Raw genomic sequence first — 27,519 nt, 5'->3', positions numbered from 1 at the left:
TTTGTATATGTGTACACATACTCGAACAGCTGAAAATAAAACAAACTTTTTGGGCTTCCCAAGGTTGTCTCAAGATATATAACCAAGTACAGTATGCTAAATATACAGTAGATCCGCAGTGTCTATTTATACATTTATTGCACCAAAATTTTTCCATGAAACTGCATAATATCTGAGTTATCGAACTTGTTCCACTTGCATTTAGGAAGCAAAAACAAAGAATAATAATAAATAATTCTTGAGACTGGCCATCGGCAAGTCCAATGCAAAGCAGAAGATTTATATAGGAACAGTGTGTTTCTAGTATATAAAACCGAGTACATAGAAAGACAAACGTTGGTCAATAAATGAGGAAAGGAAAAATTAGAATAGAAACAAGAGATTTGCTGCTGGTAGTGCTTCTCGCTCAGCTCCTCTGCTGCTGCGCTTTCCACGCTTTCCACAGAGTGTCTTTTTCATTGGCAAATTGTAAACCGATGACCGTGCGGGGCGCAGACGACGTGTCAGCCATGTGAAGAGAGGACCGCCAGCAGTTTTATGGCAGACACGCGAGTTAAAACCAAACTGAGAACCAATATTGAGCTGTTCGGACGCGGCATGGGACAGATACAGTGTCGTGGAAAGACAGCGCAGAATTTTAATTAATTTTCTTCTAGTGAAAATTGGAAATTTGTAGCCAAACATCCGAAGGCAAATTAATATGTGATGAAGAACGAAGCGTAAAAGTTGTGTAAAGTTTTCAAAAAGTGTGTATTTGAGAATGTCTGCCCCCTATGGCTACTCCAAGCCCACGTTCATGATAACCGACCACTCCCGGGATCCCTACCATCTGCATGTGGAGGAGGTCGCCGAGGACGATGAATGCGATGCAGAAGTGGATGTGGAGCGACACTCCATGCTGCAGGAGATCATCACTTGGCTGCATCTGAATGCCAAGCACCCACGTAATTGGTAAGTCCATAACATTAAGTATATGCCACAGGGATGCTTTGCTTTACCCATGCCAAAAGTGTATATTAAGTATTCGCACAGTTATTTGTTCTCCCTTGTTTATTTACTTGATTCATATTCTCGTTAGCAACTTTTTTGTCAGACATTTAATTATGGTCAGTCGTAAGGGTGGTCCGGCCCAAAGCTTTTCCTTTTAATGTTTCCACCCGACGGCTATTTATGGGTCATCGGTCCGCTTTTGATTGTTTTTCCATTCGAAAACAATTTCATGGGTATTAGGTCTCTGTGAACTCCAACAGATGGATTCCCATTAAGACTTATTTCAATTGATCTGTTTTTTCTCTGTGGAGAATACAAAAATTCGCTTTTTTAGTATATACATTCTTGGGGAATATTTCAAGGCAATAATTTCAGTTATGTACGATTCATTTCCAAAACAAGCTGCCTATAAAACAGTAAACTAATATTTTTTGTTACTTTGTGGGTAACGCAACTGGGGCTTGAAACATTCGCAATAAGTAATTGAATCTTATGGATACTGCCACAAGTATAAACAAAATTTCTAGCAATACAATATACAATATATTCAAGTATAAATATGCCAATATAATGGTTGGCTGCTGGCTATTCACCTGTCAAGCTGTCAAGCCTGCTTATATCTTTTGTTTGGAAAAAGTGATTCGGGGAATAGTTAGCCAATACATACATATATGCTTTGTTCATATTGAACAAAAAATAATTGAAAACAACGTGCGAAAACAAAGTAACTAGAAAAGAAAAGACACATATTTTATGATCCAGCATTGACTCGTTTATCCTCAGTCCCAGGTAACTTTGTGATATTCTGTACCTGAGCAGTGTTTCCCCTTACTTCACAGATCCAGGCTCATAATTGTCGGCGCTATTAACATTCCCACACATAGTTGTAGTCCGTCAGGCGTTGTCAGGGAAGTACAAACAGAGATATGAGTATATGCTAAACTACACACACACACACACTTTAATTAAAAGTTTCGCTTTGTTTATTAACAATTAAAGGGAAAACAACTTGATATTGTAATGCACTGAGTTTGCTATCTTGAAACGCAGTTAAAGTAACTGTTAATAATATAGGGTGTCGAATTAATTTTATAATCTGAGCAATCGGCTTATAATATTGCATTACCTGTTTTCTATGTATGTAAGAAGTCTGCTAAGAAAGATAAATTGCATTTTTTTAATACTCGTACTCGAAGAGTTAAGGGGTATATTCGATTTGTGGTAAAAGTGGATGTGTGTGCCGCACACAAAGAAAAATTTTCGACCCCATAAAGTATGTATGCACATTAAAGACAAATAGCACTGACAGACAGCAATCACCTAATAAGTCTATCAATCTATGATGAAAACGATCAAACAACTTCCTCGACAACATATACATTTGTACATATGTACATACGAGTATGTTTCAAGTAAATTAAAGAAAAACAAGGTTGATTAAACATTCGATGCCTAAGACACTCTATGGAATTTATAGACAAAACTAAAAATAAGTAAATAAATATCAACAAACCCGCGTCTGTATACCTGTATTCCTAATAAACATTCCCTGTTTATTTACAATCTAATATTCTTATAAATCATACATACATATACATATAACAGAATATTGCAGTAGAACCCCTATATTCTCGGAACTATCCCCTGGCAAAAAATCCCATTAGTATGCAATAGTTAATTACATAAATATTTTTTATTAACTCACACTGTGCCTTCTCAATTGTTGCCACAAATATAGCTTGGAAAATTCTTCTACTAGTACGAGTATGTACTCACCCCACGAGTATATTCGTATTCGTATTTATTAGCATTTTAGTAAGTAGCGGTAGCAAGATATCATACATCTATAACAGCCTTCTATCGAGTGCCATTGTCTATGGTCATTAGTAAGCAGAGGGAGACTGGGTTTGGGGTTGGGTTTTGTTGACCTTCAGGTATCCTGTTCGGTGTGGAACTGGCCTTGGCATTGACAGCTGACAATTTTGATAGTGTTTGCTATTAATTTTAGCCTCCTGGCATACATACATACGTGTATCCACAACGTGATACTCAAAAGAACATCAAACCCGGTTTTAGTGGCCTGATGATGATGACATGGTGGCTAGCAATGGCCCCATGTGTGTTGTTTGCGGATACTTGTGATAATTTTGTTGGGATCGAGGGTGGGGCGAGGAGGTACATGTGGGTTTTCCGACGAAGAATTTTAATTTCAACTGTTATTTGTGGCCAATAGTTTAAGCTTAGGGGCTGTAAAAGTTCCGGTTTGCATGTACCTACACATGTACATATGTACGTACGTGTAGATACGACTATTGCCATATACATATGTATGTACATAGTGTGATATCTAGGCGTTAGCCTTGCTGCCACAATCGAGTTTGTGGCAGGGTGAGAATGAATTATGTATGTTTTCATATTATTGTAAGGGAGTTACTGAATTAAAAATTGAGTTAACGTAGGAGTTGAATGTGTAATGAGGAAAACTTACAAAACTTGACAAACTTTTTAAACTTTCAAGAGTTTGTCAGAGTAAAAAGTGATAAAGTTTAAGCTGAAAAGTTTAAGTGCTTGCATTTTGATGGTGAAGAAAATACATTAGATAAATTAATGTAACACTGAAAGGTGGAAAAGGGAAAACAAAGCTGAAAACGAATTAAAATCGTTCTATCGACTATAAACGAGAAGGAACGTGTGAGTCGCTTCTGTGGACGCGACTCTACTTATACCCGTACTCAGAGAGTATATACATTTCTGAGCTTATGATTTTTTAGAATTTTATAATTAAAAAAAAAAAATGACATTTTTTTTGCCACATACATATGTTATCTACATCTACTATGTATATTATACATCTAACATGTAGATTATAGATGTACCATTTAGATTCTACATCTCCTCCGCTAGGGGTTTCTCGCGCACTGAACGAGTCAGAATGTGCGAACGCGAAAGAGAATGAGTAGACCGGTTTCTGGGAGGAGGGGGCGGGGGAAACAACTGAAAATTAATATCATTTTGACTATAATTATGATCCGATCTGATTCAGATTCGGTAATCTGGTAGATATGGTCATTCTCGACGGTACTGCGTTTTCAGTTTTATCGTAACTTTAAAAATGTGCCTGCCACAGATTTTCCTATTTGTGGGGGCGGAAGAAGGGGGGGCGAAATTTTGAAATACACTTGTAGCAGTGTGATATGAAATGAGCCTTGAAACCAAATTTGGTTGCCCTAGATCTTATAGTCTCTGAGATCCAGCCGACAAACAAGACGGACGGATGGACGGACAGACATGGCTCTATCGTCTCGGCTATTGATGCTGATCAAGAATATACATACTTTATGGGGTCGGAAACGTTTCCTTCTCTGCGTTACACACATTCATTTTTACCACAAATCTAATATACTCTTAACTATTTTTTGAGTACGGGTATGAAAAGAACAGTTGTCAGTTGTCTGACGCAATGAGTTTTTTTTATTCTTTTTGGGATTTAAAAACGTTATTGATCTATTCAAACTTTTGCTTTAAGCAGAGAAAACATTCCTCAAATACTCTACAATATATGCAGGCTACAGAAAATTACCATAGCAGCAGATGACCCAGATAGCCCAATGCTCGTATCCGTACGACGCATGGCTGCGCCCAGAACGCGAATCAAACCGTATGGATCTTTAGCCGATGCATAATTATATTTTAGGATAGACACTGTAGCAGAAACAGCAGATACCATCATTAGCTCATCGGTAGTATAATCATTACTAATACATGTGGTTGAGGAAAATTGCAGAATAAAAGAGCGTAAATTTCACGTTTTAAAGACGCTAAAGTGTCTAGCTGCTCGGGCGGGCAGCTTCCATAACTGGATATCTTCTTTTATAGTCCCATAAGGGATTAAAATCATCAAGCATATCTTTTAGGGGTACAAGTGTTTTGCTGTTTTTGCATTGGATTTGTAAGCAGTGTCCTCCCAAGAGACCTTTCACTGTACATTCATGAGTACACTCCTACGAGTTTTTTTTCCAATGTGTTCATTTATTGTTTCATTGTCATTGGCATGTCGGCGTGGTTCGTGTACGTTTATTTTGGCGAATTAAGGGGTCTGTTCTGTGTATTCAATAAAACTCGAGCGAACTGAGTTGAAAATGCAAAGAAATCGAGAAAATTGAGACGACGAACATCACACATCAGCATCCAGCTACTGTTTGCATGTACCGTTTGATAAATTTGCCTTTTGTCTGCCTTCAGAAATGTGCCACATCCATAGAACGTACTACAGTATATGCTGTGTGCGTGGGTGTGGGTGTTTATCATCTCAATTTGGAGCATGAGCTCTGCGCAGCTCTGCTCTGCTGGGATTTATTTGGCCTATAAATAAACAATGTTTTGTTGGAATATTTTTTAATAAAGCTGCTTTCCTGAATTCATTTTCATTTTGAGGAAGTCTCTTTCTTTTTCATTGCGAATCTTGACTAACTTTATGGCATTTACGGCTTTTTATTAGATCTATGGCAAGTGCCTTAAATTCGTGTTAATTGCCTTATTAGGTTTTGGATTTGGATTAATAGAATGGTTTGAGATAATATATCGCTATCCATCTGCTAGACCAGTTCATCCAATAAAGTTTCCCACGCAACAGAGTTTGGCCTGTACCTGTACTCAACAAACAAATTAATACGGTCAATACGGTATGCATAGAAGCAGACTGAAAATCTAGGGTCTAGTCCGAGCAACGTTCAAGTTCAAGTCGTTGGCCACTGGAATATACACGTACCGACAGCCGATTCCAGTCGAAGCAACCCTCCCACACACAACCACCAGATCCGGCATTCAACAGCTATTGAATGCGTTCCACTCCATTCAATTGGCCGGGGCTTTCAATCCACCATTCAACCGAGAACAGCTGCGACAGATCCGACGCGACAACAGAGTCGGCAGCGGTAGCGGCAGTAGCGGTAGCAGTAACCGGCATCGAACCAGCCAAGAGACATGACTAGGAACGCAGCGACGAACCCAACCTACGGATTTATTCAGTTTACAACTTTCGCCCGAAACGGACGTGCGACTGTGTGCGGCGCTGCGGGTTCGATCTGGGAGCGAGCGAGTGCCAAACAAAAGACATAAAAAATAATCCAATACATGAATTCCTACATACTACAAATAATTCTCCAAGCGCGATAAAATAAAAGAGAAGAAATAACTAAAAGTGAGACAAACAATTTTATAAAAAATAAAATACATTCTGGACTTATCAGTACCCATTGGAGTTAATTCGCATGCAGCAGCAGGGAGATACTAAACGAAAATGTATGGAAATTTTCATTTGTTTGAAAGTGTCTTATTTCAGCTGCTCCGCAAAGTTTCCTTTTGCTAAATAAATTGATGGCCCTCCCCCCAAGAAAGACCAATATCTTTGCATTAAGTGTAGGTAATTAGTCTGGTTATGACTGACCGAGTAATTGTGAGACTAGACTGGATATAAACTATTCCAAGGTTTTAAGCCCATTTCAATGTCTGTGGGAACTGCTAGATGGAGGGACAGGTGTCAGGCACCTGGCTGGAATATGTTGCAGTATTTATCAATTCGAGATTAAAATTTCCATTTAAATGGCAGGTTTATAAAAGGACAAGACTTTCTAGGAACACGTGGTATCCGGATATACTGCTATCAGTGGCTGCAAATATTTCATTCTTTATTGATGGTATTCGGGTCGCACCTAAATGAGGAACAGCGACCAATCAATAATTGAGCTGTGACAGACCACGCAAATAGGCAATGCATTAAGCTGGGCAAATAAAACTGTCAGGAAGTGTCATCTATTGCATAAAGTAGTATAACATCATCGAGGGGGGAGAGGTATAGGCAAGGTCCGTGTGGATGGGCAAAATGAAAACAGAAAACTAGTTCAAAAGAGCGCGCATAAAAGTAGGCAACACAGACTGTGAGCACGCACAAATATCCATGGTCATTTACCGTTTGGGCCGCCTTTGTAACCTTGTGTTACTTTTAAAGCTTTACCAACTTTGTCTGACATTCATTTGAAATATTCACATCTGTCCGAAACTGTGTGTTGCACCCACAGAACATATCCCTGTCAACAAGGTCGCCTGCGTGGACCCACGCCACAGGGGAGAAAACTTAACCAGATATGATTGAAGCCAACATTTATGACTATGTACATATGTACTTTGCGGGTATTCAACGAATATTTCTAATAAATTTTAAGTGCTTGCTGGAGGCAAGCAGCGGCTGAAAACTTTTCTGGCGGTAATTTGACAAGGGATTTCATTTGGTGGAAGCTCTGCCAGAACACGAAAACTTTTCTTGACAAACATTGCCAATTCAGTTCCAATTAACCCTTGGGCAGAACTTTTACTAAGTTCAGAGTTCTTTGTTGGATTTGCTGGTTGGCAGCAGAGTGTAATCAATTTGTAATTAGCCAAAGATAACATGAAAGTATGTGTAAATTAAGCCATGAATATGGTGTACAAGTTGAGATCAAGGATTTAGAATTGAAAACAATGTTAAATATGTACATATGTATATGAATGTTAGCAGAATTTAAAAAACATTGAGTATTCAAATATATATATTAAAACATTAAAGATATGTAAGTCTTCTTGCCTTCGCCATTGGCAGCACTTGGCTAGGGGTTGTATCACATTACTTCAAAAAAAATATGTATCGCTTTCAAGGAAAAAAGAAAATATCCAATGTATTATGGTATATAAGTGTGTAGAAATGTATATCAAAAATGAACTTGCTGTTTCTGGCACCACTCCTATAATGGTGAATACGAAACGTTCAAAATAAATGCATATGTAGATAGATACTACGAATGTTTGAATGGGCTGGTATATTGATACCACAACCTTACTATTCACATCAATTTTAACATATATTTCTACCTAAATATATGAATATAACCAACCCCGACCGACGGCATAAATAAAATTTCCGCCTTTTGCACAGGATTTGCTAGGATGCTATTTTTAGCATCACCCTAAACTCCTCCTCGAAACAAACTGGGAAAACCGGCCAGCCGGCACACGGGTCCGCTTTGCATATATGTATGTACTCGTATCCTTTGCCCGCATATCCTGTCCACATCGTGTTGGAAATTTCGACAGATGGCCGAGAGACGGCTACCACTGCCATAATTTGAAATGAGGTCGGTCTGGGTTCATTTTTAATTATGCGGCAACCAAATTGCTTAATGTGCGGGAGTTTAGGCAAACTAATTAGCAACAGACAAGCATAATTAAACAGGACTTAATACTCGCACGCCACACACACACAAATCGAATATCAGCTGGAGGCACATCCCAGAGGATGATGACGTCAAGGGGAAACATCTGTCCACCCTATGAGCGGGTTTGGATGTGTGTACTGATTTGGCTGATTATAAAAACGAGGTCACGGCGAAACTAAATGAATATTGATCCATTGATTCCCAATTAAACGAAAGTCAAAGTTCTGTCATGGTGCTGTCCTATTGTAGCTTTCCTGCGCCTATTTTTGTCCCACCAAATTTAATCGTCTCCGTGTGACGCATTCATGAACTTCAATGGCAACACTTCAGGGATATTTATGTCCACAAACATATTATTAAAAACTGGTACAACTTACCCTCAAATTCTAAATCAGACAACGCTGCGGGTGCATGATTCGATTCTATGAAAAAGATGCACAAAAAGGCTACACAGATTAAAATGTACAAGAGAAAGGCCTGAACCTTAAAGAGCAACATTGGTTTGCAGCATATGAGGAGATTTTTAACATATTGGTGACTCGCGATAATAATTAGTATTAATAGAACAAATTCTATCTAAAGAAAGTTAACATCGAAATCGTGTGAACGCCTTCGCCTAGATAAACAACGTCAGCCGCTTAATTAGTTTAACACCTTTCTGCCTTCCTGCCAACCTACCGCCATTCACCCACCTTCCCCCACTGTGTCCGGCCTTCAACAACACGTCAAAATTGCGCCAGTTCGGGTTCACGCCGCACCCAGTCCCTTGGAGGAGGAGTCTCAGCCCCCCGCCAATCACCACAGCCAGACGACAGACACGTCCACAGTGGGTCACAGTGCCGCATCTACGGTATCGCGGCGCCGGAGCGGGTCGGGTGTCCGGGTTTCGAGTGTCCACAAGAAGCGCAAGAACATTTGGCCCTTCAAGATGCGGGTGAAGGTGAGCAAGCGGCTGTGGCCGCACCGACAAGCCTCCACCAAAAGCGACAAGTTTCCACAGCCAAAGTAAGTATATGAGAAAACATGCAGATACCTGTACATAAATATTTGATGAATAAAAGCAGATGGATTTAAGACAGCTCGGAGATATTAAGATTTCATCAATATAAATATATGCTGTTCTCTCTCTCCCATCATCAGATTAAATACAATTCTTACAATTTTAATATTTTGTATGTAGATGACTGAAGTACAACCAATATAAATATATATACAATCAGTCTGAACTGTAAAAAAGTGATATCTTTTACAATTCTAATATCTTGGAATAGAAAAATATATTCCCATAGTTTTTAAGTGAAAATTTCCATTTGGGAGCAAGACGTTCGATGGTGAAATTTAGGGTAGCTATATTTATGCGTACATTCTGTACATTGCTGATTGCTTCTGCACGCTGTTCTGGGAATAATTTTCCACTTGGTTCAGCCCGAGGATTGCTGTTCGCTGGCTCCGTATTTGGGTAGCAATACTCCAAGATTCTTGGAGCTGCGATAATTATCATTGCCACATTTATTTTGTGGATCATTATAACGCTCACTTTTCCGCGCTTTTCGTTTCGAGGCCTCTGCAAATCGATAGTCTTTGGAAAGAAAGGCGTACATGACAAATGAGTTCGATCAATGGCTAAATAACCCATGGAAAAAAGGTATCCCTTCAGTCCTCCGATTTCGTCTAGGCCGGTAGTCATTCGCTTTTGACCCGTTTTGGTTCTAAAATTTGAAATCTAAATTAGTTTGTCAAAATGTACATACGTGCTTAGTATTTTGTATTGAATAAAAAACTACATAAATGTATCCTGTATTTAATGTATTTACGAGTCCAGTATATCCGTTAATACATAAAAAGACGTATATTTGTATTTTTTTATTTGTGTGTTCTTGGGTCAAAGTTAAGGCACGTGCCTTGGACCCATTTCTGGGAGCGGCAGGCATAGCCCCGACCACAGCATAAACATGAACATAAAAACGTTCTCTGTTCGAGTCTGATTTGCGTCGAATGGCGGCAACATGTGTGCCAAAATATGTGGCTGGCTGAAAACAAAGACCGAAGCTAGAACAAAATTAATGTCAGACAGTTAATTTCCGTTTCCAAAAACACACAGGACAAGTGTGCGAATTTGATTTCCGCTCCCATTAATTTTAAAATCCGACAAAGAAGAATAATACTTCATTGAATTTGAAAAGAATTTATGGGCATATTTTCTTCAACGGCAATCAGGTACTCGTATTGCCATTCAAGCAAATCCATCTAACCATCCGTCAGCCAGCTCAGTGGGGTATGCTGTTGCGTCCTCAAAGTGTCCCGGCAACGTGCTTGGAATTAAGTAACAAAATATATTAAGCTTCGAGGAGTGAAAGTTTCCCAAAATCAATACATACTAATTAATTTTTTGGGTCAAAACCAACAAAAGGAAAGGAGAACGAGGACTTTCTGTTGTCAGCAATTAATACTCAATTTGTCTTCCATGTTTTTCGGATGACCCAATGGCTATAACAGGGAACCAATTTGAAGGACACAACAGTGCGTAGCCTAATAGCTGCACTGTCACATCGCTCATTCGCACCATGGGCTGGGCAACATTTGAAAATTGGAAGCCATCAATGCCATCTGCCTCTCCAATGTGGGTCCAAATGTGAGGAGACAGTCGCTGCACAGTCCACGACTGAAAATTCTTGCATAAAACGCGAACAACGCGACGACCTCGTCTGAGAAGCCAAGGTCATGTCTAAGTGTGCCCCTGTCTCGAGCTCAATCCCCCTCCCCGGTCCCATATAATTCTGCATTGTTCTTAACACATTGAAAATGTAATTATTAGCCTGGGAGAATATGAGCTTGTGCGTGAGTGCTTCTGCTGACGACAGCAAGTGCTATATACATGGTACATGAATAATTAAAACATTTAATACCGAAATTGGGTTAAGGCACATTGCAGTAGCCACATGAGACCGACCAGCTGCGAGCCCTGGTTGAGTGACAAAGGAAAGGCCTGGTGTGATAAGGCGACAGCTGCAGGAAACAGAGACCGAATTGAAACTGAATGACAAAAATACTCTCATGGTGCAATTTAATATTAAAATTATACCCTTAACATAGAAAATATACATTTAAGAATAAATTGTATTACTTTTCAATTGGAATGGATCACCACACAACACAATTGTTTGGAGATTGGTTGCTTGTTTATTGTAAATGGTAGATAACGGATTACCACCTAAAAAACAATTGCATTTCTTTAAGCTCTCTTTAAATTCTTGATTTTCAATTTTCTGTCTGATGGAGTTCTCGTCCATAAAAGTGCAATATACCTTTGTTTGTAACAAGTGAACGGGTATGAAAAAAATTCCCATGAATAAATAATTCGTTCCATAACTGCATTTTGATATACACGATGCTGTATTAAAAGAATATGTGGAAATTACAAATTCAAATGAACACTTGCTGGCCGGTGCTTGGCGGCACTCCTGTTATGCCAGATATTTGCATAATTCATACTACTACGGCATGTTGTTTCCTTTGTGTGGGTAATGAGCTCCGCTCCGCTTCACATAGACAGAACGGCTATTCCCAGTCACAGTTCCAATATTTATGGTGGCGCAGTCGATGCGAACGTGTGACTATGAAGTCATTACGAACGTGTGCGATTTGCTTCTGTGGTGCTTGGTGCGGATCGGATTGGATCGGATCACTGGGTTGACAATTGAGACGTGTCGGGCCATGCGCGTTGTTCAATTAATTAACTCACATTTTTCCCAATGGAAAGTTACCATCGCGACGCGTCGTCAAGAGATTTAACATGCTAATCGGGATTTAAGCTGAGAAGGCTCAAGTGTGTAGCATACACTCTTTTCCACTCTCCTCTTGAGGTTCTTGAGGTTATAAATAAACTTTAAAGTCAACCTCACACATGAGTCGGCGGCGGGTACAATCCACTCAGCTCTCCGGTGCGGTTCCAGGCTTTCAATTCTTGAAAAAATTAATGAAGCGTGTCGCATTGAAAGCGCCACATGAATGACATCCATCCCCCCACTGATAGAACGGACAAAACGGAAGGGTACTTGGACACGAAGAGAGGCGGACCAACAAGTGACCGACAGGATGAAATTATTTTTTCGAAATTACTTATGAAAATATTTCGGGTCTGTAATTCTGTTATCAACTTTGTCGCACAGTGACCTACATATGTATATATGTATGTATAAGCACGTCTAACTATAGCCTATTCAGGCACAAATACATATATGTGTATGTGTACATGTCAATAGTGGGTGTTAGACGATATGGGCGTGCGCACCCCTTGCTTAAGTAAGTTTCAGTTGATTTAATACACGAGTAATCTCGAATAATACGACCAAAACTGTTTGATGAGTGCGTGTTCATTTAATTTAACAAATGGATAAAGTGCGTGCACACTCAAATATTTATCACTCGATTCACGATGCTTCAATATTATTATTAAGTGAGAAATATTCTCTATGTACAGTTTATTTTTAGAAATCGATTTTTATGAATAGATGAGGATCACAAACGACGACTTCGACGTTGTTTGTCATCCCAACAAATGGCCTCAGTGGAAAAATTAAAATAAGATAAAGACAACTCAAAAATATCATTTGCAGCTCTAAGCAAGAAATTTAAAATTCTTAAGTACTCATAAAATAGAGACCACTTAACTCGAACTTAATTGTTTTTTGAATCGGCTTTTCTCTAAAGATATATGTACTTGGCAAGTAGCTTAACTCGACTCAGTCTGCCAATAAGTTAGCACAAAAATATCTTCCACTCGTAAAACAGCTAAACATTTTAAGTAGCTGTCTTATCTCTCGCGACATTATCTGTCGAAAAAGACTGTAAGTTGAATAGTGTATTGTAATAATTAGCCGAAACCGATTAAAACCAACAATTGAAGATATAAATCTAATATGAGCTTTTGCCATTGAAAAATTTCAGGCTTTAAATTTAAATTTGAATGCTGTTTAACGAAAACATGTCTTTAAAGTCTAAATTTAAAGTCTAACCTGCCCACTGAAATTTTAAATGGCCGCAGAATTTTGACTGTGCAAAGGTAGCATAATCATTAATCACTTCATACCCATCCCATGTAATGGCTAATTCCCGCGTGTAGGCTAATCATTAAAGAAATGAAGGTGGATGTGCATAATCTAAATTAATATCAGTACAATTTAAATCCGAACAATAAAACAATTCTAGTTGAAATAAGAAGCAATTAACAGGAAAGTGGGTGGCATTAGAATGTATTGCAAGCAGTTTAGTTTTCCGATTAGCGCTGCCTACTCAGGCGTGCCGATCAGCTGTTTCAAATGCGAATATGTCGCATGGAAATATTTATAGTGGTACGCCATTTACTGGTAATTGTACTGAATAACTGGATAAATGTTATAATCAGTGTGATATAGAGTGAAAAATTAGAATATTTGGACCAAATACTATAAGTACTGTTACTATAAGTCTAAGTATGCCAAGTCGCAGCTTGGCAGCTTTAGCTGTACTAATTTAATGTATTAATACAGATACTTAGGTGAACTTCATACCGCTATCAATGTTGACAATTCCTGTTTCGAGCTCGATTTCAAGGTTAAGCTAGCTTGCCCATGGCTGCTCTGACATTCGAAAAATTATCGTATCCGTGCCGCTGTAATGCGAGACCATCAAGCGCACGCTCTCGTTTCAATTAAATTGCACTTTTTTCATTGTTGTTGTCCGTCCGTCCGTCCCGCCGTAGGACTGTCCGACGGTCTGGCGCAATATGGCAAAAAGTAGCGGAGACAGCTTTGGTCAACATTGGAGATATTATTTTCATGCTTGAAGACTTTATTTTCATAGCCAAGCGGCGAATCGCGCTACCATTAGGTTGCTGGTGGTATCGGTTTTCACTTCCCTCCCCCGTCTCCGCCACCGCAGCCACCGCTGCTGATGCTTTTGTCCCTGGCCCGGTATGATTTTCTAATCTATTGGCAAACGCAACGGGAAAAGTGTTACATTACCTTCTCCGTATTATGCAAGCTGGCAAGAACACCTGTGACGTCAACCACCTGCGCTGCCATACCGCACTCAGCAATAAGCTGAGCGCAACTTTGAAGCTTAAAATATTTTCTGCTTATTTGGCAAGAAGCATTTCTCTGATACGCGTCTGCCAAACTTTTGACAGGCGGGGACTGGGCGCCGGAGATGGTACTCCTCCTCCCCCTGGGACAGCTTTTTGAATTTGGAGCCACGTGTGAGCGGTTCGGATTGCTCACCATTTTCAATCCCCGTTCCTCGAACCAAATATGCATGGAATTGAAACTGATTCAACACAACGTTGACTACATATTTAATAATTCGCACTCTCTTTAACTGAATAATTGGCACAGGAGCATATTTATAGTACATATGTATGTATCAAATATGTTATTTCAGCTGATTCCTTCTACAAATTGCATTATCTACATACCTCATCATACATACATATGTATATACATATGTACATATGTATGTTTGTATGTGCAGCAAACGAATTGATGTCACAGCTTATCTTGTATCATAAAGTCGTGCTGAATAAGCGAAAAAAATTAATGAAAACTTTATAGGGTTACTTGTATAGTTCTACAGACTTTGAGGATTAGCTAGGGGAGATGACAAATCGAAAAATTGTGTATTTCAGTCAAAAAATACGTAATTCATACATAAAATTATGGACTTAAATAAGGGTACAATAACGTGCATATTAGCATACATTATTGATTCATTCAGATATGAGAAAAACATAAAAGAGTAAACTGTGAAACTCTTAAAAAAAAACAGTCAAAAAATACGTAATTCATACATAAAATTATGGACTTAAATAAGGGTACAATAACGTGCATATTAGCATACATTATTGATTCATTCAGATATGAGAAAAACATAAAAGAGTAAACTGTGAAACTCTTAAAACCAACCGTACCCACAAATCCGAGTGTAGCCCATCGCAAGATTGCTTCTGATCGCTGTGCAAATGTCAAATCTGATAAATCAAGTGTAATTGAAAGAAGGGCAAATAAGCCAACGCCAACAACGACAACAAGAGAGCGAAAGCAAAGCGAACGCCGAAAATGAAGAATAGACTGGCGCAGCGGTGCAGAGAGGTGTGGTGTGGGTGTGTGGGTGTGTGAGAAGTGTGCTCGGCTCGGGTTAGGTCGCGTCGAGTCAAAACCGACGCTCAGGGGTTGAGCGCCGCCGCCAAATGGTTGACTGTTGAGCTTTGAGTGCAATCTGCAGTGGTAGCGGGATCGGGAGCGAAAGCATAAATGCGAATAATGAGCAAAGCGCGACCCACGAGAAATAACTGATAAAGAGTATAAGAAAATTCTTTATTTGTACCTTCTTTTGCGTTCTGCTTCTGCGCTGCGGCGACTGCAGCTCAGCCAGCTGCGACAACGACGACGCGACGACATTAAATCTTACAAAATAGGGTAAAAAATTGTGCATGGCAGTTAGTACCGCGAGTATAGAGGATCAACAGAGTCACATCAACGGCGAATAAAACGACTATAAAAAGCAAAGTGACCGAAAGCCGAAAAAGGGCACGAGACATCACACAGTGCAGTTTGAAAGTTGAGAGACAGGCACGCCTTTTAATTAAGCTCCATTTAAATATCAATTTTCAAATCGACTCGGGCGCACATCGGCAAAATATGCGATTAACAAAGGAAATTTCAAATTTTGCTTGGCTGCCAGTTTAAAGCGCGCATCGTCTCATCGCTTCGCATTGAGTGTGTGTGTGAACACAAATAGCAATTTACGTAATAATACTTTCTGTTCTCGGAAATTGTGTTATTTTTCTCGATTTGCACCTCCCACACACACAGGAGCCGTCACGACTCGCGAGTGTCATATTCCTAGCCTTGGCAACCTGACGGTCGTCTGAGCACGGTCTTTGTTGTTACGTCTAAGGCCCAACAGCGTAAAGGATGTCATATAATTACAACAACAGCTCCGAGGACTACTCTTATGAGGATGAGTATGTATTTCTGGTGGATTAAAGCGACAGCGAGGTCTGAAGTACGCCGGAGTGCTGGAGTGCCGGAGCGTAAAAGGCAGTGACATAAAGTAGCGTAGCTGTTGAACGCCTTAACAATCATCAACATAATCATTGACTAGGCCTGACAAACTGCCTATTGGTGTTTTGTTTAGTTAAATGGATTGTGATGTAATGGATTATAATATTCCATGGAAATCCGACTAGCTGCCATCGATATAAAAACCTACCTATCGTTTATGTTAAGTATAGAAGTTTATACCAGTAATCTGCAAGGGTGATTCAGCCTCAATCCCGGAAGCTAGTCATTCTATCAGCTGCAACTCTCTAGAAAAATATTGTATATACATAGGTCGAATGCGATCTCTCTAGAAGACTTGGTGTAAAATTATAATAATATTCAATAATGTACATATTAACTGAGAAGCACCGCTGCCAGAAATTATCATTAAAATATTATATGTACTATGAATGTATGTATGTACATCCAATGACAATTCGTATAGTTTAACCCATTTAAATGATGTACGACCACGAGAACTGTCTAAGTCGAACAATTGAGGCAAGTTCAAGCTGAAGTGTCTTGTTCTTTCATATTTAGCATTTCCCAGACCTACATAATACGTATGTACATACATATACATATATCCATGTACATACTAGTATTAGGTTCTCTCAGCAAAATCAGTGTCAGCATTACTTTGTCGGTCTTGTCTTTGTTTCTGTGTGCATATGTCAACATCGTGCCCATCAGAAAAGCTAATTTAAATTTAAGTAAATATAATTTATGACAACAGTACATTTATTTCGAGCACTTTCTATCGTTCTAACTGAGAGTTAAGTAAATTTAGTTGAGCATACTGAATTAAGATTTGTGTGGATACTTAAATCAAGTCTACAAATTGCATTTATTCAGTCAGCATACGTGATACGACTCTGAATGTACGGCTGGGCGGAGGCAACGAAGGTTTCCTTCAATTATTACGGCAGAGTCATTAAAGTCGCATTTGAAATGAAAAAATCTCTGACAATACAACTTAAAACAATATTTTATTGCCATTACAAACAGACAACAGACATCTTTGCCGAGCCGAGCAAGACCGGCCCGAGTCGGGTGTGAAGCTGCTCTGACTTTAAAGCGGGCATGGTATTGCTCTACGAATTTGTTCTGGAGAAAGCTCCACTTGACTTAGAAAATTATCAGTGTGGTGCGTGCATGTGCTGGGATTTACAATTCAAAAATCTAATACGAATTGCAATAATTTAGAGGTATTTTAAAGACTACTTGACAAGCTAAACGTAGGTTTTGTGTGCCCTGATATCTAAGATAATTGTAGCTACAATTGAAGACTAAAGTTTCCCCACATTCTGAAGAAGCTCTCTTCTCTAAGAAGCTTCTCGACTTCACATTTGTTTTCAGTAAATATGATTTAAAATAAATAACCCAAACAAACAGAACAATTTGTTGGTTTTTCTGGAAGTCAAAAAATTAGTTATCTGTTCCATTTGCATGATTCACTTATTCCCATTTGATAGCATTTCCTAGTATTTTCTCACACCTAATTTATTTATCCTTTCTGCTCTAACAGACTCTCAAAATATATGTACTTTGTGAGAGCTCTTACGGATTTGTTGTCAATCAGATTTCACACTAAGAAGATTATGCCCCATGTTTCTTAACCACAATTGAATTTCCACTTCATGGGGCATAAGCTGGAAACAGAGAAAAAAGGCTAACCCTTTTAGGGCAAAACAATTTGAAGACTGCACGCGTATACATAAGAGTCACATCAAATAGACACAAATTGTTGCACGCGTAAGGAAGCAAGCCAGACGAGCCAAATTAAACCAAGAAAAATACTTGGCAGAAAAATCAATATGAAAGTACTTGAAAATTTATTGAGCCTTCGGCATTAGCAGACATGCCACGCCCATGCACCTGAGCAAACAAATTCCTACACAAGTCAAGTAATCCTGTTAAATCTTTATTCTCCGCTTATTTCTTTTATTTTTTTGTGGCGCCGTGTGTATAACAAAAATCCACCATACATGAACTTTTCCGACTGCCGTTCCTGATGCTGGTCCCCCTCCGAATGCTGCTCCTGCTCCTTTTCCCGCTCCACACATGCAGCGAAGTAACAGAAGGTGCCTTACAAGTCTGGAGAGCACTGCCCGAGCGTATTCGCCAGGATCCCAGTCTAGCATCGTTTCGCCAGGAGCACGAGCGTTTACATGGCGGTAAGTGGTTTTCTCTGCCGCCCCCTTCCAATGTGGCAACCTTAATTCCTATCTTTTACGAGCATGCTTCCCACAACCTGTTGTTGCTTTTGCTACCTTTTTTATTGCTGTAATTATTGTAGAATTTTTTATTGCTATTTGCGTCGTCGTCGTCATTGACATTGGGCTGCTGAAAGTCCACTCCGGGGCCTGAGTTCCGCCTGATTTGCATACCAAAAAACCCTGTCGACTTGCGGCCAAATATAGCGTTTTAAATTGTCTGTGATGGACGCACTATTTGAGGTTCTTCAAGCCTTCAGCAACCAGAGAAATTCATATTCTATTCCAACAGTTTCAAACTTATAAGTGGCTTTCGCATTACTAGTATTAGTGGTCAGTCTCTGACTTGGTGAGTACTCGAGCGAGTATTTTTAGACATCCAGCCTTGGTTCTATAGCCCCTTGCGCTTGGGCTAATAAAATAATGTGAGGCACGTGGCAAGTGGCAGGTTGAAGTAAAGTCCAGCGACAGTTATTCGCTTGGTGTCCTTGCGAGAACAGCGAATGAGGCAATTTACGCACAAATATTGGCCAATTCCCCTGGTCTCCGGCCCGGGTAAATTCAACTCCGAGCTCCGGAGATATATAAATTGGAAATGCTTTAACTGGTTTTTATTATCTTCCCTATTTTAGACGGCGATCCTCTGCCGCCAGAGGAGGGCGGCGCTTTGGGCGAACCATGCGAACAGCCAGATAACGGATCCCAGGCGGAGACGACGCTGGACACCCATGCCTTCACGCAGATCGGCATCAATGTGACAAACGAGGCGGGTCAGGTGCGAGTCATCGATGGCAGGTTCGTAGTTCTTTGCACTTCGATTGTCATTTACGTAATTAGTGCAACCAGTTTTCTGTGATTCCCCTGCTCTTTTAGGGATCTGGAAAACAACAATGAGGATCAGCACGATGAAGTAGAAACGCATGGCAAAAGCTCGGTGAGTGGATAAAGTTACTTATAAATCTATGATAGCAATATATATATATCTGTTCTATCTCTCAACAGTTTGTCAAGTATTTGATCTGGTTCAAGATAGCTGTTCTCCTGCTGGTCTGGTGTGTCTTCACCGCCTTCCTCATGTCCAACAACGAGCATGTGGACCAGCTGAGCCTGATAAGTGTCCCCAGAAATGGCTCTCCCAGAGGTAACTATAAGAAAGTTGTCGGAATACGATTGATATTCAAGTGTTTTTCTCTCTTTAGTCTTTCCGATTACGACATCCACTCTGCAGCGCATAGGCCTGGGTCTGCGTGGACCCTTCCGGTTGCAGGAAAACGAGCTGACAATCAACGAGAGTGTACCACTTCCCCTGCTCCAGGTGCAGGTGATGCGCAGCTACTTCAATGCCGAAGGATTGGAGGTGTACATTGAGAACGCCAGCCAGCTGTGGCAGCTGGAAGTGGTCTATCCGGACTTGATCGACGCCACCGTAGACACCAAGAAGCAGCGCACCTTCGAGCTCAACCCCACAGATCCGCTGTGGCTGGCCCAGTCCAACAGGACAGAGCTGACCTTCGAGTTTGGAACCAGCATCGAGGGCGAGCTGCCGTTGCAATTGAACGTGGACGAGTCGCCAATCTACAAGCGGGACGGTGTGATCTATGCTGCGGCGGTGCTCTGCGGTCTCTACATCATGATTATTTGGGAAATTGTGAACAGGACATTTGCCGCCATCATCGCTTCCACGCTGTCGGTTGGGATTCTGGCGGCGCTCAATTCACGACCCTCCATGGCCACCATAATGGGCTGGATCGATGTAGAGACGCTCCTCTTGCTTTTCGGTATGATGATCTTGGTGGCCATTCTCTCCGAGACGGGCGTCTTTGACTATCTGGCAGTGTACGCCTACAAGATTACCAACGGACATGTGTGGCCCTTGATCAACTGCCTGTGCCTGTTCACAGCGGTGCTCTCCTCGTTCCTGGACAACGTCACTACTGTGTTGCTGATGACGCCGGTTACGATAAGACTCTGCGAGGTGATGTGTCTCAATCCGGTGCCCATTCTGATGTGCATGGTCATCTACTCGAACATTGGTGGTGCCTTAACTCCTGTTGGGGATCCGCCAAATGTCATCATCGCATCCAATAGCTACATATCCAAAAATGTAACTCCGAAACCTTATTTCCAAGGCTGTAATTGACATTTGAACTAATCTTTGAACCGGTCTACCATCCATTTGCAGGGCGTCAATTTCGCTGTCTTCACGCTCCACATGCTGCCCGGCGTGCTCCTGGTGATGGTGCAGACCTACATACAGTTGCGCTTCAAGTTCCGCAACATCAGCGACCTGCAGTTTAAGGACTCACCGGAGGTGGAGGAGCTGCGCCACGAGATACACGTGTGGAAGCGAGCTGCTGCCAGTCTGTCGGCCTACTCCAAGGACGAGGAGTTGGTGCGTCAAACTCTAATGAAGAAGGTGAACCGCTTAAAGAGGAGCTTGAAGAAACGAATGACTGCTGTGATCGAGCCGGCCCCCAACTATCAGCAAACACTGGCCAATCTGCAGGCAAAGGTTTGTCTAGGCTCTGCCCTGTCTTTGACCAATTATCAACCTTGTCTCTTCTTCTTTTTACAGTATCCTATTCGCAACAAGCAGCTGCTTGTCAAGTGTTCCTTTGCACTGCTCTTTGTGATCAGTTTGTTCTTTCTGCACTCCGTGCCAGAACTGCAGCGACTATCCTTGGGCTGGACGGCCCTGCTGGGAGCCATTTTTCTTATCATCCTAGCCGACATTGAGGACATGGAGGCCATACTAGCACGCGTCGAATGGTCAACATTGCTGTTTTTTGCAGCTCTGTTCATCCTAATGGAGGCCCTGACGGAGCTGGGTCTGATTGAGTGGATCGGCAATATGACAGAAGGAATCATTTTGGGTGTAGGCGAAGATCGGCGCTTGATGGTGGCCATACTGATCATTCTCTGGGTGAGTTGTGGCCACACAGAGTCCTTTGCGTACTCATACTAAATGTTCCTTTATCCACTGGTTAGGTTTCTGCTGTGGCTTCGGCTTTTGTGGACAACATCCCTCTGACCACGATGATGGTCAAGATTACCATATCATTGGCGCAGAACAGCACCTTGAATCTGCCCCTGCAGCCTCTAGTTTGGGCCCTGGCCTTGGGCGCCTGTTTAGGAGGTTAGTTCAGCAGGTCTTGGGTCCTAGATAGTAGTCTCTAATGTACTGATTTCTCACCCAGGCAATGGCACATTGATTGGAGCTTCGGCCAATGTTGTTTGTGCTGGAGTGGCCGAGCAGCATGGCTACAAGTTCACCTTCCTGCAGTTCTTCAAGTATGTCCAATGAACCCTTCCAGTTATTTTCAATTCATTCACATATTTTTCATCTACAGAGTGGGCTTTCCTATCATGATTGGAAGCATTATTGTGGCCACCGGTTATCTGCTGGTCTCGCACTCGCTATTTGCATGGCATTGATGAAGGGCCCCCTGGTCCCCATTTCGGAACAAGGCGCACTTTACCTCGTTACCTAAGAAAACTTTTGCAGATATGCGACGTTCGTCGTGTTCAACAACTGCAGACCGAGGGAAAACCATTTAGACCCGAAACACCCAAAATCTAGAGAAGGGAATTTCAATATCTTATAGGCGATCTATATAAGAGAGTTTATATGTTTAAACACATTCTAAAATAAAACCGCAAGCGCAAGCGCAACCAAACCAAACCCACACAGAGACAGAAAGGAAGAATATTATACTAGAAATATACATTTATTTTTACACATCGTTGTTAGTGTAGTGTGTAGTCTCAATAACAAAACCAACAAGAAGTATAAGAAATAAAACTAAATTAATTATATACAATTAATATTGTCGCTGAACTGTGAAACGATTTGTTAAATGTTAAATGTATGGATACGAATCAAATAAAACCAAACGAAAATACATATTACTGCTGTACTGTAAAAAGATAGAAACACACAACTTGGATTTTTATTTGCTTTGAGTTTTGATTCTGGTACATGAATTAAACCCGTTTTAAAGGACAACTTTGATCATTTAGATCGAAATAAGTTTAAACCTTCATTATTAAAATGTACTCAATTATACAATTTTTTTTTAATTAATAACAGTTCTTATCTCGCTGCATTTTCAAAGAAATTTATAGAGAGAGTGAGAGAAAAAGAGTATTTGTCATAATAGCATCGCGGCACGTCTGCTTCCACTAGCAACGGCTCGACTGGTTTTCTTATTCATTTCAGCGCTCTGTGAAACGCAAAACCCTTTTTATATTTACTTCATCATTGTAAACAGCACGGAGCAGAAGACTCAGCTAGAGGCCGTTTAAAAGTCGAAGACGTTGTAAAAGTGTCAATATTTTGTATAGTTGTGATATTTTTTTGTTAGTGCAGCGGTACAAAGTCCAAGCAAAAAACTCAGCCAAAGCATTGAAATGGCAATTAGGGGTATGCAGACGCAGTTTGAAATTTGTTTGCATTTCATGCATTGACCGTTGGCTGTTGGCCGTTGTTGTTTTATTTTTTTTCGGACAGTGCATAAATGGTGTGGCAGGCAACGCCTCTTACATAAATTGTTTGTTTTGCACTTACTGTACTGTACTGTACTGTATTGTACTGCAATGTGTGTGTATGCTTTATGCTTGGGTTATTAAACAAAATGTATGTCCATAAAGTAACGTCGTGTGTCTTTGTTAATTAGACTGGCTGTCGTTAAAGGGGGCCTGTGGAATTTATTTAGACGCCGCCTGCCCTGCGTTATGCAAAATATATGTACTCGTTCATAAGAAATATATGTACATACATTGTACATACGTTGGGGTTCACTGGGTATCATAAAAAGTCGGGGATTAAGTGCAGAGCGATACTATTGGTAATTATGGGGTGCATTGAACCGAGAAATGGGCGACAAATTAGTTTGAATGGGTTTTCTATGAGGTGTTTACACGTATTTAAGTTATCTAAGGACTGCATACAGAGCTGGATGTGATGATGGAAAATTGAAACTCGGTACTTGACTTGTTCACCTGCAACCAATATATTGTTACTAAACCCAATAAAGTCCGACATTGTACAACCTCATTTCGATTTTTCAGCCTGTGCTTTGCATTCATGAAAAAAGATGATCCGATTTTGAAAAGCCCAACCAGCCATGGAAGTCACCTTTCACAACAGCACAAAGATGTGCCAAAAAAAATTAATGTAAAGACAGCAAATTATGAAAGACCCCAAAAGGCAAGCCAAGTACACCAATTTGAGTCAGAAATGACGTTAATGGAGCAGACGCCAACAGCCGGTCTCCATCTCAGTTTCGGTTTCAACTTCAGCACAATAGAGCGACCCCAGAGAGCGTACGCATGCGCGACTACAGAGCAACGTTACGTGATTTACTGAGCAACTCTGGCTGGAACGGAGACGAGACAGACTTGAAAACTGAGAGCAGAGGGAGAGGGAGGGGTTGGCGCGTGTGGCATGCCTGAAACATTCACTCTCCATTTCAGTTGCGCTACAGACACGCATGGGACAGGTTGTCAACGGTTCCGCACTGCACTCGAACAGAAGTCGATAGAGCTAAATACGTTAGTTTAATTATGCCATTCGTATGTGCTGTGTGTGTTGTTTTTAAGCCAAAAAAAACGAAAAGCTAAATTGAAACAGAAATTACACTGCCAAAAATAGCACGCTTTCCATCAAAGCAACTTTCATTTTTCTACAATATAAAAAATTTCTGAACTAAGCGATGTTTGGCCTGTTTATTAGCAGCAATTTGAGTCGAGTCGAGTGGAGTGTAAAATGTAAAGTGTAAATGAAGTTTACACCGAAAGAAGTCGCAAATCAATCAAAACCGAAATACTCACATGACAAGGCCAAATGCCAACGAAAAGCAAAGCTGTAAAAAGCGAGTAATAAATAAAAACAAAATAGAAAAAAAAACCCAGACAAGGCGAGCTACGTAGTTAACGCTCATTGACGTTGCGGGCTTAGCCGAAAAACCTTAACAAAATTGTATACGAAGCTTATTGAACAAAAGTGAGAGTGATTTTCAAACAGACTGCTGTTGTTGTGGATTTTTGTATTTACGCTTTTTATTTAAGCCATACCATCCACCGCCGCTCGCACACATTCACATGCATATGCATGAGTATCGCAACTGTGTTTGCATATCACAGCAGAGTGGAAATCGCGCAAACAAACGGTCGGCCAGGCCACTAAAAAATAACCTGGCAACATATTTGAAATATTTGTATTAATGACGCACCTGCTACGGGGCAACTGACCAACCTCAAGATTCGGAGTCGGTCATTTTTGAGTGTTGCGCAAACGCTGTGTTGCAGCACTGTGCGAAAATTCTGTAAACGAAACGCAACGCCACCTTGTGGCATGAAGTAATCGCTTATGTGTTGTGTATCTTGCAGGTACTCGTACATTTTGGGGGATTGGCAATCTAGTTGGATCACCTAAATGCTGGAAACCAGCTGTCCAAGTTTGACTGCTGATCATGTTTTGGCCAAAACATTACACGGGCTCTACTAGCCTCTGGCTGCTGCTGCTCCTCAGCCTGCTCTACAGTAAGTAAACACAACAGAAAATCGGTCCATTCCACCGGATTAGATTGGCGCTACCGAAGCCCAGAGCCCAGCTTTATAACTGGTTTGACGACACAAACTGATCCATCGACAGTCTCTCTGTTCGGTCCAAAGCAGACTTTGGCCTGGTCAGGCCCGGCACCCAAGTTGGGTGCCGGTCTTGGTCTTTGTGTCAAGGTCGCTGGATCAGCGATGTTTGTTGTTCACATAGCTGACTGCGGATAGTCTGTATTATGGGTCTCATTGTTTGCCTCACATGAGTTTTTGCCTAAGGTCGTATTGTATGGTGCAAAGTTTGAGATATGTTCTTGATTACATACATAGATCAAAGAGCAAAGCACTTATGGAGTGCTATTAAGAAAATTAAAGTTCAAAGCTTAAGAGCGGTTAGTAGAATGATATTTTGGGTGTATCAAGATTTTTCTCTTTTAAATATGACTTTCAAACATGAGATAATATTTAACTGCCAAGCCCTACAGGCATCTGCATTATTTTCCATGAAATCACTCATCTGTAAATAAAAAAAAAGGTCCAAAACCATAAAAAACCAGAAAAAGGTTATATAAGCAACAGGCCTACAGTTTAAGTGCTGGGTTCGGCAAACTGGTCTAGAGCTCTCTCTCATCTTTGTTTATGACACAAAAAATTCAATTCAATGAATTTTCGTTACAGCAGAAAATGCAACCACTTTCGTTGTGCCACAGGAACTACCAACCTTATTATCCTTAGTATACTCCAACATACCACCGATTAAGAAAGGTACGAAATAAGACATGAGATACTTTTCAACTATTTAATAAATGGTTAATTTATCGTTAAAAAAGGAACCGATTCACGTCTTGGCTTTGGTTTTCGTCTTGGCGAAAATGCCGATTTCCAAGTGCTCGTCGAGTTGGGGCCCCAGAAGCAGACGAAACCCATTGGGGAGCCCAGCAAAGATGATCAATCGTTCAGCAAACGTCAGGTGACTCCCACCGAACAAAAGGCCTTGTTGCGCCAGCATTACCGCCAACAACTGAAGGAGGAGGCCGAGAGATTAATGACCTCCACTGAGCGAAATGGGGCCATCTGGCTGGAGAACTGGTCGAACGGCATGAAACCGCAAAAGCCCAAAGCGAAGGGTAGTGCAAGGCGTCCCGTGGAAGAAAGCCAGGTCCCCAACCTTCCGCAGCAGACACAATTTCAAGAGAATGCCATGCAACAGCTGCAACAGCTATACAAGATGGCCACCAGCAGTAGCACCACTGCGTCGCCTCCGTCCTATGCAGTTATGTAGTTCCCTCAAATTAGGAGGCCCCAGTGGGTTCAAATTACCACCGCCCGCGCTTAAGCAGGACTCCAACTCCCTGAGTATTACTGGTCCGGCGAGGAGCCAGAGCGAAATCACAAAGGAGCTAATGGATGTCAGCATGGAGACGGAGGCTTAGGTTGTGCAATTTTCTAGGTACTAATTGATTATATTACCATTTATGTAGGCATGCATGTGAGCTTAGGCAATCTGTAAGTAGTGAGTGGCTTAGCAAATTCTCTGTAAATAAACACAAATCTAAACAAAACGAGAAGGAACATATGAGTCGCTTCTTTGTGGGAAGCAACTGAAAAATTGATTTCTTTATTCTGGCTATAATTGTGATCCGATCTAATTCAGATTCGGCTATGCTATTTTTTCGTATCTTCAAAATTGTGGCTGACACAAACTTCCGTCCTTTATGGGGGCGGAAAGAGGCGGGGCTAAATTTTGAAAACACTTGTAGCAGTGTGATATTACATGAGTCTGGAAGCAAAACTTGGTTTCTCTAGCTCTTTTAATCTCTGAGATCTAGGCGCTCATCAGGACGGAGAGACGGTCGGACAGACAGACATGGCTATATCGACTCGGCTATTGATGCTGATCAAGAATATATATACTTAATGGGGTCGGAAATGTTTCCTTCTCTGTGTTACACACATCCACTTTTACCACAAATACAATATACCTTAACTCTTTTTGAGTACGGGTATAATTAAACAGAATGTATGGTTACATAGAAAACGGTATTTAATATGATCAGGATATATCAGGCAAGATCCTTATTGTCCTTGTATTTACTTTAAGTTCAAACAGTCTACCGATTATCACGTATCAAAAGATCGCCGCCATGAAACTGTACATGTCATCTACACGCCACATGTACATTTTTACACAAATTCTACTCACATTTTACAGAAGCAATTCCACGGCAGCGAGCCATTGAATGTATGCAACTGAACACTTTTGGTTCAAAAAGTGACCGCTATTGAGTTAAGAAAATTAATTTATTTGAATATTTTTGAAAAAAATGTAACAGTGAAGCCGAGGCAACCTCTAACCCTTGTGGAGGGCAACGCTTTTGCAAGGCCCCAAAAGCTGCAGGATAATATGCCTCAAGCAGAATGGATGGGTGTCCT

At 40.8% G+C, this 27,519-nt stretch overlaps 2 protein-coding genes across 6 annotated transcripts; both read left to right on the top strand.

Annotated features, from left to right (window-relative positions):
* Nucleotides 1-557: 557 nt before the first annotated feature.
* On the top strand, nt 558-22,450 carry LOC111076961 (P protein). Of its 5 annotated transcripts, none has more exons than XM_022371037.2 (12): nt 6,006-6,190; nt 8,978-9,242; nt 18,386-18,492; nt 19,164-19,326; nt 19,405-19,465; nt 19,534-19,672; nt 19,731-20,635; nt 20,714-21,043; nt 21,107-21,454; nt 21,520-21,667; nt 21,729-21,822; nt 21,882-22,449. In XM_022371037.2, exons 2-12 carry the CDS (start codon nt 9,166-9,168, stop codon nt 21,964-21,966), a joined length of 2,457 nt encoding a protein of 818 aa, XP_022226729.1. In that variant the 5' UTR covers nt 6,006-6,190; nt 8,978-9,165; the 3' UTR covers nt 21,967-22,449. The 5 variants fall into 5 exon arrangements, with proteins under 5 accessions (XP_022226726.2, XP_022226729.1, XP_022226728.1 ...); XM_022371036.2 differs by having other exon boundaries at nt 8,633-9,242; XM_022371034.2 differs by lacking the exons at nt 6,006-6,190; nt 8,978-9,242 and adding an exon at nt 558-951 and having other exon boundaries at nt 21,882-22,450.
* Nucleotides 22,451-24,011: 1,561 nt separating this feature from the next.
* LOC111076967 lies at nt 24,012-26,670 on the top strand. Its single transcript, XM_022371048.2, is given in 5 exon segments — nt 24,012-24,084; nt 24,922-25,074; nt 25,765-25,851; nt 25,917-26,343; nt 26,345-26,670. Coding segments are annotated over 4 exon segments (759 nt in total). The 5' UTR covers nt 24,012-24,084; nt 24,922-25,004; the 3' UTR covers nt 26,520-26,670.
* Nucleotides 26,671-27,519: the final 849 nt, after the last annotated feature.

Source organism: Drosophila obscura, unplaced genomic scaffold, assembly GCF_018151105.1.
Source record: "Drosophila obscura isolate BZ-5 IFL unplaced genomic scaffold, ASM1815110v1 contig_36, whole genome shotgun sequence".
Classification (NCBI taxonomy): Eukaryota; Metazoa; Arthropoda; class Insecta; order Diptera; family Drosophilidae; genus Drosophila; species Drosophila obscura.
This window is presented reverse-complemented; position numbering and strand designations above follow the sequence as displayed.

What these genes read in the sequence shown, in the direction of transcription:
- LOC111076961 (XM_022371034.2), top strand. Translation starts at nt 761, where the DNA reads ATGTCTGCCCCCTATGGCTACTCCAAGCCCACGTTCATGATAACCGAC. An exon ending in CAGAAATGGCTCTCCCAGAG is followed by an intron (nt 19,673 to 19,730) that starts GTAACTATAAGA and finishes TTCTCTCTTTAG; the next exon opens with TCTTTCCGATTACGACATCC. An exon ending in ACCTTCCTGCAGTTCTTCAA is followed by an intron (nt 21,823 to 21,881) that starts GTATGTCCAATG and finishes TTTCATCTACAG; the next exon opens with AGTGGGCTTTCCTATCATGA.